General features: G+C 38.1%; 1 protein-coding gene across 9 annotated transcripts in view; it reads right to left on the reverse strand.

Moving 5' to 3' along the window:
* KCNT2 (potassium sodium-activated channel subfamily T member 2) overlaps positions 1-20,518 on the reverse strand; it is a 354,895-nt gene that overhangs the window by 49,293 nt on the left and 285,084 nt on the right. For 8 of the 9 annotated variants that reach the window (XM_082615036.1, XM_082615040.1, XM_082615035.1 and 5 more), the window contains 2 exons: positions 15,291-15,402; positions 495-596 (listed from right to left, as the gene is read on the reverse strand). In XM_082615036.1, coding sequence (XP_082471162.1) covers positions 495-596; positions 15,291-15,402 — 214 coding nt within the window. The remainder of the gene's footprint in view (positions 1-494; positions 597-15,290; positions 15,403-20,518) is intronic. The other variant, XM_082615038.1, reaches the window with a different exon arrangement.

Consider the following 20,518-nt stretch of genomic DNA (forward strand, 5'->3'; position numbering starts at 1 on the left):
AACCAAATGGTTCTTAGTGGCTGTAAAATCTTCCTTATATTTTTCTGAAGTAGGCAATAATTAGCAGATGTTTAAAATGTCCTTGGTTTATCAGTTTATTGACATCATTTGGTATCTTACTGAAATATATATATATTAGAAAGAAAGCTGTCTTTTTTTTAACCTAGTAATTCTTTCTTAGCTTTTATTTATTGTCTAGTAATGTGCTTAGAGGAATATGCAAAATGTATTAAAATGTCACATTAAGCATTGTAGGACACTGGTGTCATAGAATGCTTAATATCATTTCATAGATTATTCTGAAATTTTTTTTCTTACAGTGTTTCATAGGCACATTTATGTCATTAAATAAATGAAGTAAAATATTGGATTACTTCCAGAGCCAATTTTAAGTTAACAGCTCCATGAGAAACACTAGTTGTATTATGCGTTTGCTAGAATCTAAAGAAAATAGAAAATAAACATTTTAGAGAGAAACAAGAAACACTGCGTACCTGGTAAAGAAGTGTGTCCAACATGCTGATACTGAACACCCTCCCGGCAGCAAAAGGCAGTCGGAACATAAAGGCCAAATTAGAACCTCGCTCTCTTTCTTTCTGTTCAGAAATTTGAAAAAGAAAAATTTGTGAGCATTCTCTATTTTATGCTTTTCTACTTAAATTTTCCTAACATATGTGAAGAAAGCCATTTTTATCCCGTGGTTCTTAGCTATGAATGTGTCATGACTTCACTTTTAATTGTATTTTTAATGTCCCTTTACTTTTCATAACCAAGTTTTCCTGGTTAAAATACCCAATAGTAAAGAAAGCTTAATTCTTGAATTCATACATTAAACATTTATTTACTCTTAGTACCTATTTCTGAACAGGATTTGAAGTGACATTAATAAAAGGAACAAACATAATCATATTATTTCATCAAATATAAAAAAAACCTAAAGCCACATAATGTATCCTAACATCTAGAATATCTGCTTTTGAATATTCTCATAAGTGAGGACAAATAACATAGGCAAGTAGGAGCGATCACAACCAGTGGTTTCTAGCTTTCTGTCATTCGAGTTTTAATTTACCCATCTGCCTTTAAAGTTGTGCCAGCCATACCAATCTGCAGCTAAGCTTCTGTAAGTGACAAAAAAAGTGTGTGTGTTTGCGTGTGTATTATGATGTATGAGGGTTTCTTTTGAAAAATTCTGTTGCTATTAGTGCCCGCTAATAAACGAAGGTCTAAGGCCAGATGTTTGTGTAAGATTGGAAGGAATTTCTTAAAAATGAAACTTAACTTCATACTTAAGTGGTAACCTCAAAAATGTTCGTTTCTTTTGCTGCCAACTTCCATTTAACAAGAAATACAAGACACAGCTAAGCCAATAAAAAAATCACCCCTCTCTCTCAGAGACAATGAGAGGAAGCCCCTGTTTCTAATGTAGCAAATTTGGGAGATCTCAAGGGAGGGGACGTCTCTGGGTCCCCCTTTTTAAGAATGGAGGGGAGGGAGTATTGCTGAAGGAAGGGGTCTTGGAGAGGACGGGGGCCACTGCTGCTGCTTGCTGTCATGATGGTACTAGAGAGACTTGACCCCTGGGCTTCCCCTGGACAGACAGATGAGGCTGGTGCTCAGCATCAAACCTTTCAGGGAGAAACAGGAGTTATTCCACCACATCTAGGCCCATCCAGACTATAAGGACATCCTCACTTGAGATGTAGACAGAAGGAGGGATACGCAAGTAGTGCCGCCTTGGTGTCCATGTCCATTACATCACAACACAGTCTCTGATTTATTAGCCTTGGCGTCAAAAATGCTTCATTTGAACCGCCTCGGTGGTTAGGAGATGCCTGGAATGAGCTGTCTTCTTGCAGGGATAGGCAGGCTTTCCTGTGAATTGGGGGCCACATCTGGTTCTTAAGGTGTACTGCCAAAACCACAGATCTTCGGCCCACGTTAAAGCAAATAGCCAAAATAAAGTGCCGAGACCCTAAGAATTTGAAGTCCAGCATCTGTCACGAGGTCAGGTGGGAAACAGTTAAGTCTGCTGGGCTCTGCACATGGCTCATTCAGGGTCTTCTTTCCCAGAACTTGGTCACCGATCTCTGTTACCTGACTGGGATCTTCTAAGCCAATGACCTTCATCTCTGTTCATTGTTCACTCCTCTAGCTAACAAGGGGCATGGGACACATGGCAAAGCACGATTTTATGCTTTTGTATGTTTTCTCATTCCTTAAATTTTTTAAATCATGTTTTGTTCTTTTTTTTTTTTTTCTTGGATGCAGACTTAGCTGCAGTAGAACTAGATCGGGAATTAATTTGTTCATGGTTAGACTCAGAGAGTCGTGGAGGTTGGGTGGTGGCGATGGAGAGGCACAGGAGAGTGTTTCCAAGGTGATCATACGTGGGGCTGGGGTGGGTGGGAGGCAGGGAGTGCGCATTGGCTGCACAAGCGGAGATCCGAGGAGCCGGACACACTGAGCATGTTCCAGCTGTAGAGGAAGATGTGGTCTCAAATACTGTTCAAAAATCAAGTGGGGGGCTTCCTTCGTGGCGCAGTGGTTGAGAGTCCGCCTGCCGATGCAGGGGACGCGGGTTCGTGCCCCGGTCCGGGAAGATCCCACATGCCGCGGAGCGGCTAGGCCCGTGAGCCATGGTCGCTGAGCCTGCGCATCTGGAGCCTGTGCTCCACAACGGGAGAGGCCACAACAGTGAGAGGCCCGCGTACCGCAAAAAAAAAAAAAAAAAAAAAAAAATCAAGTCGGAGGAAGACTGAGAAAAGTCATAATTTAGTGATTAGAACATGATTCCAGCTCCGGCCTCTCCTCTGCTCTCTCAGTGCGTAACCGTCCAGTTTTTGGCTTTAAATATCTCATCTTAGGACTTCTAAACCCATACATTAGCGTTCACATCTTTCCCAAAGTTCAGTTACAGCTATCAGCCTGAATAGTTTTTTTTTCAATTAGACAACTTTTACTAAATGAGAAAACTACATTTAAGATGTGCTTTAAAACAAAATGGAATTAGAAAAAAAGACATATGCATTTGAAAGAACGTTGCACTGTGCTGAAAATCAAATCTCTTGCAGTAATACAATACGCCAATTCTTAAAACCTAAGTTAACAGAATTCTCAATTTAACATTTTCAATAGACGATATTAAGGTCAAGAATTTCACATCTATGGTAGCACCTATAGAAGGGCATTTATAAATATGATGTCCATCCTTATGAAGCTTACAAATTTGACAATGCTCAATAAAAGCTTTTAGAATCACATCCAAAAGTGCTGCATCCGAAGCATCACAAATCTGTGTCCTATAAGTTCTCCTTCTAAAATCTTTATGTTGACTTTTCTACTCCTGTCATTTGTTAATACTACCCTTAAAAAAAAAGAAAGAACAGGAAAAGAAATGCTGCAATAAACCCTTGATCATGTACAGAAATTATTGCTACTATAGTTCACTACAAATCATGTCTATACAATATCATATGAACTTTGATCATGAATATCTTTCTGTAAACTTAATCTCATGCTTTACTAAAATGAATTTCTCATCATGTTGAATAATCGCCTAACTAGTTAATCAAAAGTACTGACTAGTCAATCAGAGAATCTCTGACCACCATCTCTGCATCCCTCTCCCCAGTCCATCCATTAAATTTCCAAACTCCAGCATTTATCCTTAGAATTATCTTAGAATTATTCCCTCTCTGCATCCTACTGCTACAGTACTTGCTGGGGCTTAAACCGACTATTAATTTGCCAACCTCTAGTCTTTTGTAACAGCCAGTCATCCAACACGATGCTGCCAATTCATATACAAACAATTGCAATAATGTAAATTTTTGTTCATAAATCTAAAATCAGTTTACTCTAAGATTCAGACTTTCTTGCGGAATACATGCCTGGAGAACTCAAAGGCAAGATTTCTGTGAAAAAGTAACATATCTTCATGGAAAGTGCTTGTCCTAAGAATTTCCTGACAAAAACTTGAGTCTATGGTAAGCTCAGTGGATCAGAGGTAGGGTCATCTTTAGCGTATAGTGGTTTCTTTCACTCACATTATCCCTGCTCAATGATTTACTGATGGAGAAGATACATTTCCTAAATCCAGTGGGTTGTTCTCTAATTTTAATAAAGGTTTAACCAATATTTCAAATGTTCTCTTTTATTATATACCTACATTTACATAGATGCTTCAGTTAAATTACATTACGTAGCACATTTAATTAAAAAAGTTTTTGGTTCAGTTACATTTTCCAGTTCATACACTGTATTTTCCAAATACAGAAATATTCTTTTACCTTCAGGGCTTACACAGAAGGAAAGTTACTCTCTTCCTTTTTCCACACATCTGAATTTTATTGATAAGTATCATTTTATAAATCTTTCATTATTAAAGGTTCCAATCAAACACTAACTCATTCATTTATTTACTAAATTAGTCAGTTAACAAATAACAAATACGTGTTGACAAGTCTACATAGGGCATTATCCTTAGTGCTAGGCATACAGAATTCCTGTATAGAACTCATAAATTCTGTTAATATAGAATTATTATGCATTGAATATGGACCAGGCACTAGTAGACAAATATGGATACTTTCCTTGCCTACCAGAACTCACAAACTGCGAGTGATAACAATAACAAATAGGGAAAACACCGGGGTGAGAATATGCAACAAAACAGGGGTAGATGCTTGTGTAGCACATAGGAAGGGCATCTTCTGTAGTCTTCTGGTGGAAAAGTCGAGAGACTGAATTAGAAGTGATGTCTAAGTGGAGACGCAAAAATGAGTAGAAATTAGCCAGTAAATTTGGGAAGGGTAGGTGTTAAGCAGAAAGTTATAAACAAAAGGTTCAGCATATGCTAGAAGCTGGATAGGAATAAAGCTTAAAAGACTTGAGGAACTATAAGCAATTCTGTTAGAATACAGCACTGAGTGTGAGTGTATGGGCTGGATGAAGAGGTCAGAAGTGAGACTGGAACAGGAGCCAGGAATTAGATGTTAAAGTTCCAGGACATTTGAGAGGAAAAAGGATGTTATCAAGAATTACACTGAAAAACAAGGGTGAAAATTGGGACAGTTCCAGGAAAAACAGGACATACAATGAACCCATTTTGAAATCATGTTAACAATTTCGAATTATATCTTAAGTGTAATGAGAAAAAACTTACATATTTCTTAAGAGGAGGAGTGATATGGACACATTTCTAGAATGGTCCTTCTGATGACAATATGGAAAATGGACTGGAAATGGGGAGGTGGCACGGGGAGACCAAGCAGGTTAAACGAGGGTGTTAAGGCGGCAATTCTAGTGAGAAATGAAGGTTTACAGAAACAGATCTTCTTCAAATATATTTAGACTTCAGACATTAAATTTGAGGGGATTTTTGACTGAATTGGGTAGTAGAGAGAAGATGAGGGTGATACCCCACTTTCTGGATAACTGGGTGGATAAGTGTGCCCTTCTGTAAAAAAAGGAAATGTGAAAGAAGAGAAGACTATAAGTTAATTTGGACTTGAGTTTCAAGGTTAGTAGAAAAGTCCAGCTGCTAAAAATAGGGATCCAACAGACAGTATAACACACAGTGGTTTGGAGCTTGGATTCTACAGACACACAAGGTGACCAGTCAAGTATTGCCACTTCTGATTGGACGATCTTGTACAAGTTACTTAAGCTCCTTCTTCCTCTGTTTCATCACCTGCGAAATGGGGTTCATATTGGTGATGACATTGCATTGTCATTCTAATAACTAAACAAGATAAAACATCTAAAAGTATTATGTATAGTAAGCACTTACTGTCTTCTATTACTAGTAATTCTTCAAACACATCAAATGATGCATCACCTTGTGGACTTGATATTGCTTGCTTTCTTCCTGTACTGATACTTCCAAGTTTTGACTGGGCTGGTCTGGTGTTATCATTATAGCTCAAATATCACCTCCTCAAAGAGACCTTACTTTATCACTTTATTTAAAGTAGGTATTCCCCAGTTATGTTTGAATATAACCCTGTTATGATTTTCAGAGCTCTTCTGAAATCTATAATTCCTTGTTTATTTTTTTATTAGTTAACTGTTGGTCTGAGGTAGCTCAGTGAGTCCCAGGACAATGCCTAACACAATGCCTGGCACACAATCAATGAAATTTTATTGAACAAATGAATGAATCCTTTCCACTTATAGTAGTTGCCTACATCTAGTGAAAATTTGTTGCATAAAGTTTAAAACATTTCTATTAAGAGGGAGGAAGGAAACACTTTGAGGTTTACTCAATACCCCTTCTTCTCACTTTGGTTCTTTAGGTTTGAAGATGGAAAAACTGCAATGTTTGTGTTATATAAATTTCTCTGACTTTAGTATTTCTTTTGACTATTGTGTTTTATAAAATACAATAGTAAATATTTCTATGATTGCTTCTAGTATAAATATATAATATCTTTTTTTATATCATATTTGCTTCCTTAGTAGAATTCTAGATTCAATTGAAGTTTCAATGATGATTTTGTGTTTTCCTAACAACCACTTATCTAAAAATACCCAAAAGAAATCTGAGAAATCCAAATCAGTATTAAAAGGTCCCAGACACTTTAATACCCTTGGTCTTACCTATTTCTTTCATTTGGTTTGTTATCATGAACATATGCTTTTGTTGGAAGAAGAAATTTGTTTCTGGAAGAAATTGTGTTTTCTTTAAACTGTGTCCATCCAGTACCATATGGAATAGATGATAAAACTGTTGGACTTAGCAGAACGGTGTGGGAGGTGAAAAGAAGTCAAGAATTTTATTGGCATAAATTAATGGTTTCTATCCGTGTTTTCTCAGAGATTGGCTTTTCTCACCATTCATCCTACTTGACTTTCTTTACATTGTTTGACATAATGTCTTCTTTTTTTTTCCCTCTTTTCCTCCCTCTTTCTCCCTGTCCCTACCCTAGTTCACCAACAACCCTCAAATCCTATTTCCAAATTCTCAGGTCCTGGGCAAATTAACTCTGTCTTTCCTCTCACAAAACTTCTTGCCCAGGGAGTGGACTTTTGAATGCAAATACAGAAAATCCTTATATTAAAATACCAAAGCCTTCAATGAGTTGCTAGGGTTTTATGTATCCTGTTTACAGAGCCTTCCCCAGAAAGAGACTCCTCTCTACCGAAGGAACCCCATCACGGGGGCTCTGCACAGCAGCTCTGAGATGTGTTGCCTCTTCCAGAGCAGGTTTCCTATCAGAGCCTCTCACTGAAGTGTGTGTTTGGGAACTGAGGAGAGAGAGGACCCTGGGCCATTGGTGGCTTTAAATCAATCTCTCTTTCTCTTTCTTTCATTTCTCCTCTCTTTATATTGCATAGTTAATCATCCAAATCAGGACATTTTGACAGGAGCTCCTAGCAATTATACTGAGACAATAGCCATACACTAGGAGTGATGGGCAAAACTGGACTTCAACCACGCCCCTTATAAGTCAGAAATATGTGCTTTACAAACAATACACACAAATGGTTTCCTGCACCCTGTTCTCCCGTGAAGGCCCTGATGATCCTGAGAATTGAGTGGAAGCTTCTGAAAGACATGTGGGTTCAGAAATAAAGAAAGAAAGGATGTTGAAGGATTAAACATGTGAATTTTGCTGGGGGGGGGCATAAACATTCAGCCTGTGACAACTTTGAAACTATTGTGTGAAATCATAATACTAGGCACACTCTTTTTTTTTTTTTTCTTTTTTGGCTGCGCTGCGCAACTTGCAGGATCTTACTTCCTGGACCAGGTATTGAACCTAGGCCCCAGCAGTGAAAGAACCGAGTTCTAACCACTGGACTTCGCTATGCACATTCTTAATAGATACATTTGTACATTAAAATAGTTATCCATATAAATTACATATCATCACTCCTCTAGAGTAGATCAGGCAGTGCTTTACTACATTTAAAAGCAATAGAAACTAATTAGCTTTCTCAAATTCTTCCTGGACCAATATGGGGGAAGGTAAATATTTTCTTAAAAATTGGATAAGAAATTTTCCTAATGAATCTGGAAGATAGCATCAAACTCTCCCTCAGCCATTATAGCACTTAGATTATGAATAAAAAGTAGTCCAAGTTGTTTGGACAGAAAAAAACAGAATATGGCAATGTGTTTTTGTTTGTTCTGATATATCTGTCTCCCGTCAAATTACAAATTCTATGTATTTTATTCAAATTCATAACTTCTAGCATTGAGGAAGGCATATGGCTCATACTAGGTGCTCAGAGAGTATTTAGTGGCTTGAATTTAAATTGAGAATATGTAAAATTTTGCCTTCTGGCTTTAAGACGGTGCATATGTTAAAAAGTAAATGAGGGCTTCCCTGGTGGCGCGGTGGTTGAGAGTCCGCCTGCGAATGCAGGGGACGCGGGTTCGTGCCCTGGTCCGGGATGATCCCACGTTCCGCAGAGCAGCTGGGCCCGTGAGCCATGGCCGCTGAGCCTGCACGTCCGGAGCCTGTGCTCCGCAACGGGAGAAGCCACAACAGTGAGGCCCACGTACCGCAAAAAAAAAAAAAAAAAAAAATGTAAATGATATTCTTGCCTATTTCTCCCAGAATATATCTCCAGTGTGTACTATTTTGCTCTACCATTGACTACATAGCAATATATGATTTATAGACATGACTGTTTATATTCTGACACTCATTCTCTCACACCAACAGAGTGTCCTACAATTCAATTCTGACGCTCACTACTCAGAGTTGGCTCAGACCCCACAGGTTATGGGGCTCAGTCCCCCAAGACTGCTCTCATTTCAACCACCATCTCCAAGTCCTTGGTGTCTCCAAACCAACAGCACTTCTTCTCCTTCCAGCTACAAATCTGGGGCTTCCCATAACAACCTCAGTTTCAATAATTTTCCAGAATGCTCACAGAACGTGTGAAAGTGCTATGCTTAATGATTATCATCTTAATATAAAGAATGCAAATGAACAACAGATGACAAGTCACACAGGGCAAGTCTGGGAGGGTCCTGAGCACAGGAGCTTCTGTCTTCATGGAGTCTGAGGGCACCACCCTCCTGGTACATCAATATGTTCACCAATCAGGAAGCTCTCAAGCCTCATTCTTCAGAGTTTTATCAAAGTTTCATGATAGAGGCATGATTAATTAACCCATTAACCACATGATTAAACCCAATCTCCAGCCCCTTTCCCCTCCCTGGAAGCAGGGAGATGAGGAAGTACTGAAAGTTTCAATATTCTAATCATGTCATTGCTTTTCTGGCAACTAGCCTTCATCCTGAAGCTGTCTAGGGGACACTCCATGAGTTGCCTTGTTAACATAAAATCAGGCATGGTTGAAAGGTATGAATAACAGAAGACACTGCTATCACTTAGGAAATTCCAAGAGTTTTTGAAGTGCTGTGTCAGGAACTACGGACAGAGACCAATTATTATTTTTTATTATACCGTATTATTCATCTCACTTTTTCATTACCTTGCTTCTTACATCAATGGGTAATTACCATATGATTGCTAAAGTGTAATTATGATCATCACAGGAGAAGGCTCAAAAGCAATTTTTAAAAAGCAGTCTTGAAGCAAATTGCACCATAAGCATGAATAAAATTCATTTTTATGAAATGCATCAAAATAAGAGAAATGAAATAAGTCTCTAGAGGGAGATGAGACAAAAATTTCTCTTTTTTTTCTATTGTTGTTTTCCTCTCTTCGGGTTCCTTGTTACCCATCACATTTCCCATCTCTGCTTAGCTCTCATACTCTTTCCAATGCCCACTACATCAGATTTTTAGGAGGAGTGTCAATGACCCAATGACCAATGACTGAACATGGGAAGTACAGTTGGTCCTCTGTATCTGCAGGTTCCACACCTGCCAATTCCACCAACCACAGACTGAAAATACTGGGGAAAAAAAATTCCAGAAAGTTCCTAAAAGCAAAACTTGAATTTGCCACCTACTGGCAACTATTTACATAGAACTTACATTGTATTAGGTATTATAAGTAATCTAGAGATGATTGAAAGTACACAGGAGGATGTGTGTAAGTGATACGCAGATACTACACCACCACTTTATATAAGGGACTTGAGCATTCTCAGATTTTGGTCCCTGCTGGGGGGGGGGGTGAGAAGGGAGGGGTCCTGAAACCAATCCCCCATGGATACCAAGGGATGACTCTACTTTTGAGTAAAGAGTAGCAGTAAGGTAATGTCAATATCCAAGACAAGAAAGATAATGTAGTAGAAAATAAAACAACTCAGCAACAATGAAAGAATGATCAGATGAAAAAAATACAAACTAAAGCATGATGGTCTGGTCTATTAGGAGGTTATTATTGTGGATATTCTTCAGTGAGTTGTCGCTTCCAGAGAAACCTTTAAGAGTATTCCTTCTGTTACCAATGGCAACCACATATCTACTAGAATGCAAGGTCTACCAAGAAAACATCAGCAACCAGGCTGAATGAAGGCTAACCTTCCATACTTATTCTTTCAAATCCTATCACTTCTTAAATTTGAATGACAACGACTTCATGACAAAAAAAAGTGTCTTAAGCAGCCAAGCTGGTGTCTGTTTTAAATTCAAAATCTTGATTGTGTTTCTAAAGGTGAAGACCCCATCCGTGAAGGTGCAGGTGCATCTAATTATAGGTAGAATAAAATGATATTCATAATTGTGTTCAGAAGAATAAAAATCCACCACTTCCTCAGCCAACAGTAACACTAGAAAATATTATTGGGGATGTATTTGAATATTGGAAACAAAAATCAGTTTCCTAATACTAAAAATACCTCCCTGTGCTTAGAATACAAACATAGGAAGATAATTACTTTAAACAGTAAACTAGCTGTATATATATAAGTGATAAGGAGCACTGGTTAGAAATGAACAGTTACCATTATCACTGATGGCACATATGTGAGATTGCCAGGGCTGCCATAAGGAAGTATCATAAACTGAGTGGCTTAAACAACAGAAATTTATTGCCTCTCAGTTCTGGATGCTCAAAGTCTGAAATCAAGGTCTTGGCAGTTTTTGGTTCCTTCTGAGGACTGTAAGTGAAGGGTCTCTTTCAGACCTCTCTCCTTGGCTTGTGGATGTCTGTCTTCCTTTTAAATGTGTCTGTCTCTGTGTCCAACTTTACCCTTTTTATAAGGATGCCAGTCATTTTGGATTAGGGTCCACCCCAATGGCCTTCTTTAACTTGCTTATCTCTGTAAAAACCCTATCTTCAAATAATGTCACCTGAGGTAGTGGAGGTTAGGACACCAACACATCTTTTTGGTGGGGGGAGGGACATAATTCAACCCACAATAGCACAACAGTCTAAAACATTTCTATGTGACAATCCTATTTCAATAGATAAAAATGATAATAAGTGAATTTAAAAAGGATTTTCCATGGTTTTATAGCATTCAAACCATTGGTTTCAATTCCACTTCCCCTAACTCCTCTGTTCCTACTAATTAGGTAATGTATTGATTTTTTTGTATTCTTCTTGGAAAATATCTAGAAGATGCAAGGGTAAATATAAATCTAAAAAAAAAAGAATTTCCCTGATGCCAAAAAAGAAAGAAAACTCCCCTCTCCCACTTCTTTTTCCTAGAGAGTTTCCTTAAAAATAACTTGGAATTGTAAATCCTTTCCATGTCTCTTTGAGATGGATACAAAGCCTGAATAACCTCTAGCTAGCTTTGTATCCCAGGAATGCCTTTCTCGGTGGGGGGGGTGGGGGGTGGGGCTTGGAACTATCTTTTTGAAATGTGAATGTAATGTATCCTGTCTCTCTCTTTAGGAGCTTAGCCTAGGCGCCTGGCTCCAAGTTGTAACTTTTTGCTTGCTGCAAAGTTAGAAGACATTTTATTTTTCCTTTGGATCAAGACAGTTAACATGTATGTAAATGACTGTATCTGCCTGGCTATATAAAGGGATAAGATGTCTTTCTGTCTTTGCAATGTCTTTAGTGGATTGCTGAGATGCATATCACAGTCTGTTTTAATGCTTATTCAAACAAAACTTTTCTACGTTTCTGAAGAGGACTTCTAGGTTGGATGAAGATTTTGTGTTGTTTTTTTTTTTTTTTTTTTTTTTTTTTTGCGGTACGTGGGCCTCTCACTGTTGTGGCCTCTCCCGTTGTGGAGCACAGGCTCCGGATGCGCAGGCTCAGCGGCCATGGCTCACGGGCCCCGCCGCTCCGTGGCATGTGGGATCTTCCCGGACCGGTGCACGAACCCGTGTCCTCTGCATTGGCAGGCAGACTCTCAACCAGTGTGCCACCAGGGAAGCCCGAAGATTTTGTTTTTAATTAATTCCCCAAAAGAGATCAAAATTTCATTTTGTTCTTTTTCCCTCATGCAGTAGATACACAATAATATAGACACACACATTTACCAATATGAAAATATCTTCCACAATTATGACCTTACTACATCAACTGACCTGGAATAAAACTGAATACACACAATAGAATATTTATTAGTGATGATGTCGACAATAGTAATTTATAATTATGAGTTTAGGGCTATTTATTTGAGTACTGATTATATGTCAAAACTGGGCTAAATATTGTGACTAGATTGTGTGCTGTGATCTTTGCAATGACCCTATCATTTGGCTATTACCACTATTTTCCAGAGACAAATCCCAAGGCTACAAATGTGTCATAGATTTATCCAGGTTCCAATCCTACAAAGTAGTAGAGCCTGTCTTCTTCATCATGGGGTGAGCCTCCCTCACTTATCATGGAGGAGACTGTACTGCACCAGGCCAGCATGGGTTCCACTGGATTCCCATCCGTGGATTTGTCTTTGGATGTTGAGCCATTCAGCTGTGATTCCCACCCATTCCGTACTGTTAAAGCAGTTTGACATAAGGGATGCTTTTTAAACATGAATGGCTTTAAGTTTCTCTTACTGCACTCACTCAATGAAACTGAGCAGGATGCTGCCTTTTTGTTTTCAGTCTCCTAGACCTCCCCTGAGTTCCAAAGGGCAGATTCACTTACTAATTAGGGGAGTGAGGGAATGCAGAAAGAAGCAATTGTGCTCCATTTATAGCTATTATAAAATACTGGCTATATTCCCCCTGTTATCCAATATATCCTTATAGCTTATTTTATATCTATAGTTTCTCTTAATCCCCTACCCCTATATAGCCCCTCCCTCCTTCCCTCTCCCCACTGGCAACCACTAGCTTGTTCTCTATATCTGTGAGTCTGCTTCCTTTTTTGTTATATTCACTGATTTGTATAACCTTTAAAAATTGTGAATCACTGTAGTGTATATCAAGTATACTTCAATAAAGAAAGGAAAAGAAAAGAAAAAAGGCAAGGAAAGAAAAGAAAAGAAAAATACAGCAATGGGGCCTGGTCGTGGTTGCTCCTTGGGGGATGTACAAAACATTTACATACATATCTCTGAGTTCTGTGGGAACTAAGGCTCCCACCCTGGGGGAGGATGGTAACTTCAGGCAGAGCATAAGCTCATGGACCCAGACTGGTTGGAACGAGAAGGTTGATGATTGAGATTCCTGGAATACCACCTCCAACCAATCAGAGGAGGGTAACACACCCTGCAGCCCCCTCCCCAAATTCTGCCTATAAAATGTCTTCCCCAAAAACCATCAGAGAGTTCAGGTCTTTAGAGCACTTGTTGCCCCATTCTCCTTGCTTGGCCCTTCAATAAACCTTTCTCTGCTCCATACTCTGACCTTTCAGTGTATTTGGCCTCACTGTGTGTTGGGCACAACAGTTATTTAATCTGCCTTAAACTCTGTTTCTCATCTGGAAGCAGTGCCTAAGAACAATGTAACTATGCCTTTAAAGGGGCAGTGGCAAGGCTCTACCTACACAATGTATGCGACCAGCGTTGAAGATGGAAATCAACAGACAAGAGTACAGAAGTGGCCTCACTCAACAGTACATCACCCAGGAATCAGGACAGTGCCCAACGTAACAGGTAATCAAAATAAAATGAAGTGAAAGAAAAAAACTAACAACAACAACAAAAAAGTAATCCATCCTTATCTCTATTTTGTAAGTATTATTACAAACAATAAAGATGACATAGATTTAACACATTTTCACATGTATAAGATTGGATCTTATTTTTTTCTCTTACATCGAATTCTCCCAGTACACTAGTATCAAGTACACCTGGGATGCAAAATCCATTTATCCCCACACTCAGCCTGGATACTGAGGACGAAAACCACACCTTTCTGTCCCCATAACTTGACTTTGCAATAACGCCACTGTCTCCCCTAGCATTATTCTCATCTCTTCCCAATCCTAATAAGTCCCCACTTGAAAAGAGCCTCATTAAATACAATTCCCAATTCTTGATAAACTTTGACCTTCCTTTCCCCACTCCAAGACATTGACATACTCTCTTGGGTCTTAATTAGCTCTATCTGATTGCAGACATTTGTTTAGATTTGTGGGGAGAAAATTCATCTTTGGCTATTATAAAACCACTCTTATTTCTTAGGTAGACTTGAGTCTTTGACATGTCCATGCCAACTTTCTTTGGGTCCCAGGTATATGTTTTTATTCATGGATGGCTCACTTGGGGTACAAATTTTGGAGACCTTTTAAATAAAGTTGTGAAGAGAGGTGTTGGCTAGGAAGGCAAGGAACAAGGAGTTTTAAGCAAAGGCAGATGTTCTGTTATCCTGAAGATTCCAAGGGCATTTATGACAACAGTCATGCATCTTAACATGTGACAGGCAGGTGGATGGATGCTCATGGGATAGAAGAGCAAGCAACTTTCAATTTTAATAAATATTTATAAATCAAAAAAAAAAACTCTCTTGAGGTGACAGCCTCCCTTACGTAAGCAATAAACTTGGCTTTGTCTCAGATTGTGAGCTTGTGTCTCATATTATCTCCTTTGGGAACTGACTTACAACAAAGCCTACAAGTTTTCTAGGACTTTAAGGATTTATGAAAACTGCAAATTCCTATATAAATATAGATGTCTTGACATAGCACTCGTGATATTATCAGTAATGGACATTATAAGCGAGTATATATATTCCTGTTGAGTTTAATTCTTTCATATATCATGCTTTCAATTTATAATTAATGATGATGGAATGAGATACCCCCATCATGTTCACTTGTGATATAAATGGTTCAAATTCATAAATCCATACTTTAAAAAAATTATAAATTAAGATTCTAGCTCCCATATAGGCATTCAAAACAACATTTTTATTTTTACTATTTCTTTCTACATGTACAAATTTTACAGTTAGTCTTTCAACCCAAAAGGTTAAATGCAACTTACTTCATGATGTGAATTCTTACCTTTTCCAGCTTTGAAAGAGCAAGGGAGTAACAGTCTTTGGCTCTGAATTGCATGAATCTCATGTTGGCTGGGTGGGTGAGCTCTGTGATAATACTGAGACTGGAAAACAACCTGCATTTCAAAGAAACATTTTCATTATGCTAACAATCCAATATGGTATTTTTTTTTTTTTTTTTTTTTTCTTTTTGCGGTATGCGGGCCTCTCACTGTTGTGGCCTCTCCCGTTGCGGAGCACAGGCTCCGGACGCGCAGGCCCAGCGGCCATGGCTCACGGGCCCAGCCGCTCCGCGGCATATGGGATCCTCCCAGACCGGGGCACGAACCCGCATCCCCTGCATCGGCAGGCGGACTCTCAACCACTGCGCCACCAGGGAGGCCCCAATATGGTATTTTTTATAACAACATATTTATGAGTGAGTAATACTTAGCTCTAGGCATAAAACTACACGCAACTATAAGAGCAGGCCATGCCACATCAACTGTTCTGTGCAATGCAAGAAAAATGAAACCCTCTTTCCCAAAGAATACTTTAACCAACATTTTAGCACCATAAGAAAAATAAATTCAGTAATTTGGCTTTTATTAGGCATTTTCTTGCCACAAATTCATAAAGCTGATTGAAGAAGTTACCTCGTGGATAATATTGAAATAGAAATGTGTAAGGTGAATATCCAGATTGGCAAAAATTTCCTATGATGAGCTTATTGTTCATAATTGAGTTCTTTGATCTTCTATGGTTCCCTGTCCTCACAGTATGTGCTTTGAAATGCCAAATCCTGCTACAATGAACTTCTGAGAAGAGCAACTATTTTAACTGAAATAACAACTCATTGTAATGAATTGAGGCCACGGTTCAATTAATGGCATTGTTCTAGAAGGATCCTGAGACTTCCCAGTTGTCCAGAGTTTTGCATTAGTGTTCTTTCCATTTACCTCCTCTTCCTCAAACACACACGTGTGCAAGCGCACACGCACCCATGCACACGCATGATTTCTCCCCCCCCCCCAGAAAAACCGGGCAAAATAAAACCACAGCAAACACCTTCTTATTGTCGCTGTGCTTGATGATCTGATCTCTAGCTGATGTCTGTGATCACTGGTAGCCGTCCTGGCTCAGATATTTTGAGATTCTCTGTGGCAGCCACATCATGTGATAATCACCTTTGCTCTCCATACAATATGTCTTCAAACCCAGTTATGGCCACTTCAAATTCCTACCGGTAGCTGAACCCATGCCTTGAACTCAGGCACTAGAACTGACTGAAATAAGCCAGCCAGAAACATCTGGCTTGTGGCTCAGAAACAAATCAGCATCTCCAGCCGATCTCGCATTATCTGTGGGGTCCAGGAGTGAGGGCACTGTTACTCCATCTTCCTGAGCTCTTGGCTTAGTGTCTTAGAGAGGAAGCTGGGAGCCCTGACTCTGAACTCCAGAATGACGGATACGATTACCCCTTTCCTCGGCTCTAACTCCCTAAAGCTGGTGGATGGTTAGCTAGACCCTCTCCCTCCTCCCAGGGAGTGAGGGCCTGCATGCAGGCTTGCTGGGCCTTCCCTGAGGGGCCCTCAGGTCAATTTCCAGGGGATTTAGTCACCCTATCAGTTAAGACCTAAAAAATGCTATATTTCAGAGTTATCTGTGAAAACTATATGTACCCTCCTGGTTACATTGCTGGACCGGTATCGAGACTTACCTAATCAATGACTTTGAAAACTACGATATCATCAGGTTTTTCATGAGATCCACTCTTCGGAGGAACAAATATAGTCACATGGCCTCATCTCCATTTTGAGAGCTAATATTATTGTACTTTAAGTACAACAGGTGACTTGTAATAAGTTGGATTGAAATAATATCAGCAAAAGAACAATCGGAACATAATTTCTTTTGTTGACTTTTAATGTTAAAAGTATAATTTTATTTGTGCAGTTCATCATGGCTTACAATAGTTCTGTTACCTTGAGTTGATTAAGGAAATGCTAAACCTAAGATTCTGTACAGGAGAGGTGGTATGAAACTTAGAGATACAGTTTGTGAAAGACTTAGCACAGTGTCTGATACATAACAGGTCCTGTTCCTTAGTTGTTGCGGTTTACTATTTTCTTAACTTTTTTCTTTTTTCTCCTGTTGCTATTTCTGCTTGAAATGTAGTTTCCTCCCTCCTTACTTTCCTCCTCCACCTCTATATTTGGAATCTCAACAATTATTTAAAGTTCTTATCAAATCTCATTGAGATGAAGCTGTACCATTGCTTAAAGTCAGAATCCACAGTGGTTCCTGGTATTTGGATTATTTGTAATACTGCTTATTACGTTGCATTTTGCACTAAACTCTGGTTGGTTTCATCCACACCTCAGCCCTCCTACTAAAGCACAGCAGCCAGAAAGGCAAAGTTTCACTCCTAGTGTCCTAGTAGTACAATTCCTCTAATTAATAATTCTTTGTTACAATAAACACATCTCGCAGTTCTGATTTGTGTATTTTTGGTTTAGTGGATTAAATCTTGATGAAGAAGGTGTGTGATTTAACTAGATTAGTTTATGGAGAAACACCATATAATCTGTATTCCTCAGGACTTTCTTTTAGAAGCTCTATTCTTGCTCAAAAGTCCCCAATGGTAGTACATTTGATTAAAAGTTCATTTTCTCAGAAACTTTTGAAAAATTAGAAGAGCGGCCTGATAGAAAAAAACATCAATTGACTTTTGGGCTGGTGCAACTCCATCTGGTAAGCCTAAGTAATGACAAATCTCATACCATCTGGAAGTTTCAAAAGTATTCACTCAAGAAATATCTTAAAAGAACAATGTCTCTAAAGATATTTACCATGATATGGTGTGTCGATCAGCTGTCACAACAGAAACTAAAATGAATAAATAAGAGTAGCAACATGGATGAATGAAGATAAAGCATGTAGTCTCATTTAGAGAATAAATGACATATTCATGATCTGAGCTTCTAAAAAGGAAAATTAACTGACCTGAGGTTTTTCTCTTTGTCTTTTCACTTTTTTTTTTTTAATCTTTTGGAAGGTTAAAGAAAGTTCCAAAACCCTATAATATCTAAAATTTACAGAGCATTATTCTTAGAGCTTTCCATGTATTGATTAATGTAATCTTCAGAACATCAGGTTAAGGACCTCATTGTTTGGGGCTTCCATCTGCACCCCCTGTTCCCTGGGAGAAGTTGGGGACATATGGCTCACTCCTGACTCTGCCTTTTCAGTATCTCTGGGTGTGTGCTGGTCTGAGCCAGGCCATGAAGTGAGTCCAGCCCTGCAGGGCAGTCCCAGTGGTTGTCTAGCAGGGCTCCTGATCAAGGTTCTCCACTACTGCCAGGCACCAACGCTACACAGTTCTGCCTAGCATGGGATCCCCAACTGCCTGACTTCTTTGGGTCTCGATAGTTTCCAACTTGTTTAGGAACTCGAGAGAGTCACTTACTATTTCTTCAAACTCCAAAAACTACTCTATGATTTACTTACAATTATTAGTTTACAGTCAAAGAAACTGAAGCCCAGAAAAAACAAATAAAACGTTCAAGGTAACATTCTAGTAGGTAGCAGAGCCTGGGTCACACACAAACAGTCAGGGTCTAGAACACGAACCTGCCCCACTCCCTATTTTAATAAATAGGTAGGTAGGAAAGGAAACTCAAATGACCCAAATAAAATAGTAAGTTATTAACAATATCTAGCAACATGTTGGAGTTTCAGATATTACAAGTCAACTCTATTTTAAACTTTTGTAATCTCTACTTCTGTATCTATCTGGAAATAGGAGCTGTTAGATCATAACTTCATTATTGTTGTTTCAATTTACTGAGGACAATATTTAGTATCTAATTTAGCAAATAAATATCAAGTGTTTGCTGTTGGAGAGCTCTGGTCTCCAGGAGATAAAAAAAGTGGAACGTGAAATTCCCACCTTTAGATTAGACTCTTATGATCTAATAGAGGAAACTGCAAAAAATTCATAAATTTTAAGGATGTACATATTTTCCTAAGGATGATAAAAGTGGATGACTGAAATCTGTGGTTCACAAATTAAATAGCTTTAAGATGCTAGTGAATGGATAGCTTGTGAGGAATATCATGGAAGGCACTGAGATATATGGCCAGAGAAGGAATTTCTGAGGAAACAAAGAGTAAACAAATGAAAAATGTATCTCAACTTTTGGAAATTTTTATTTTCTTTGAGAAATATGGCTTTTATCTTTCACATATATTATTTTTCTAACTTTAGACAAATTTGTGACCACTTGAATTCTTTTGTTTATAATCCTTTTCTAACACATTACATCAAACAGATTATATATATATATATATATATATATATATATATATATATATATATATATATATATATATATATATATATAGTAGCCAGATGTATTTGAGGTTATGGTAAGAGTCAGTAATAAAATGATTGAGTGATCTAGTCATTGTATTTAGGTGACTTCTAGAGTTGAAATTAGATAGGAAAACAAAATTTATGTGATGTGCCATTTCCGTTCTATATAATTGAACCTACACCATTTATGTTAGTTTAAACTGAGAAACTGCACTAAGTCTGCCACCTAGTGAAAATCTAGAACTAAATAATTCTTAAATAATGAAATATTTTATTGTAGTGCCCTTCATATCTATAAAATATTACTTGTATTCAATTATAATACTTTATATTTGCAAATTTGGTTGTCTAATAGATTTAATTATATATCTTTAATATACTAATACTGTACATCTATTTCTGAGCCTTAATATGACCTAAATACATTTTGAATATATAACATTTTAGAAATAAATGACCAAATAAGTCTCTTTTCCCTAGGTACTAGGATCATCATAAAGCAATATAGTAATTGAAAATAATGTAGTTTGTTCTACTTTAAATTGTTCTACAATTACTTCTGTAGTTAATTCTCTAGTTTAAGTTTTAAATGACTTGTTTAATACTTTCCTTGTACATTGGAGCAAAACTTGCTATCCCAAAATGTCTTTGGCAGTTGAAATGGCTGTTTTTTATTCAAGACACATTTTGATGGGCCAATGTACTCGGTGATGTAAGTATAATTGTGTAAAATATCTATAGAATTGTCACCTGCTTGAATTAATTCATTTAATAAATCATTTTGACATGCCCAGGTATGTTAACCAACACAAAGATGAAAACCATACCATATACTTCATTTCAGAGACTGGGAGAACTCTGAGACTAGCTGCCTG

The sequence above is a fragment of the Mesoplodon mirus genome (assembly GCF_964341445.2).
Source record: "Mesoplodon mirus genome assembly, chromosome: 3".
Taxonomy (NCBI): domain Eukaryota; kingdom Metazoa; phylum Chordata; class Mammalia; order Artiodactyla; family Ziphiidae; genus Mesoplodon; species Mesoplodon mirus.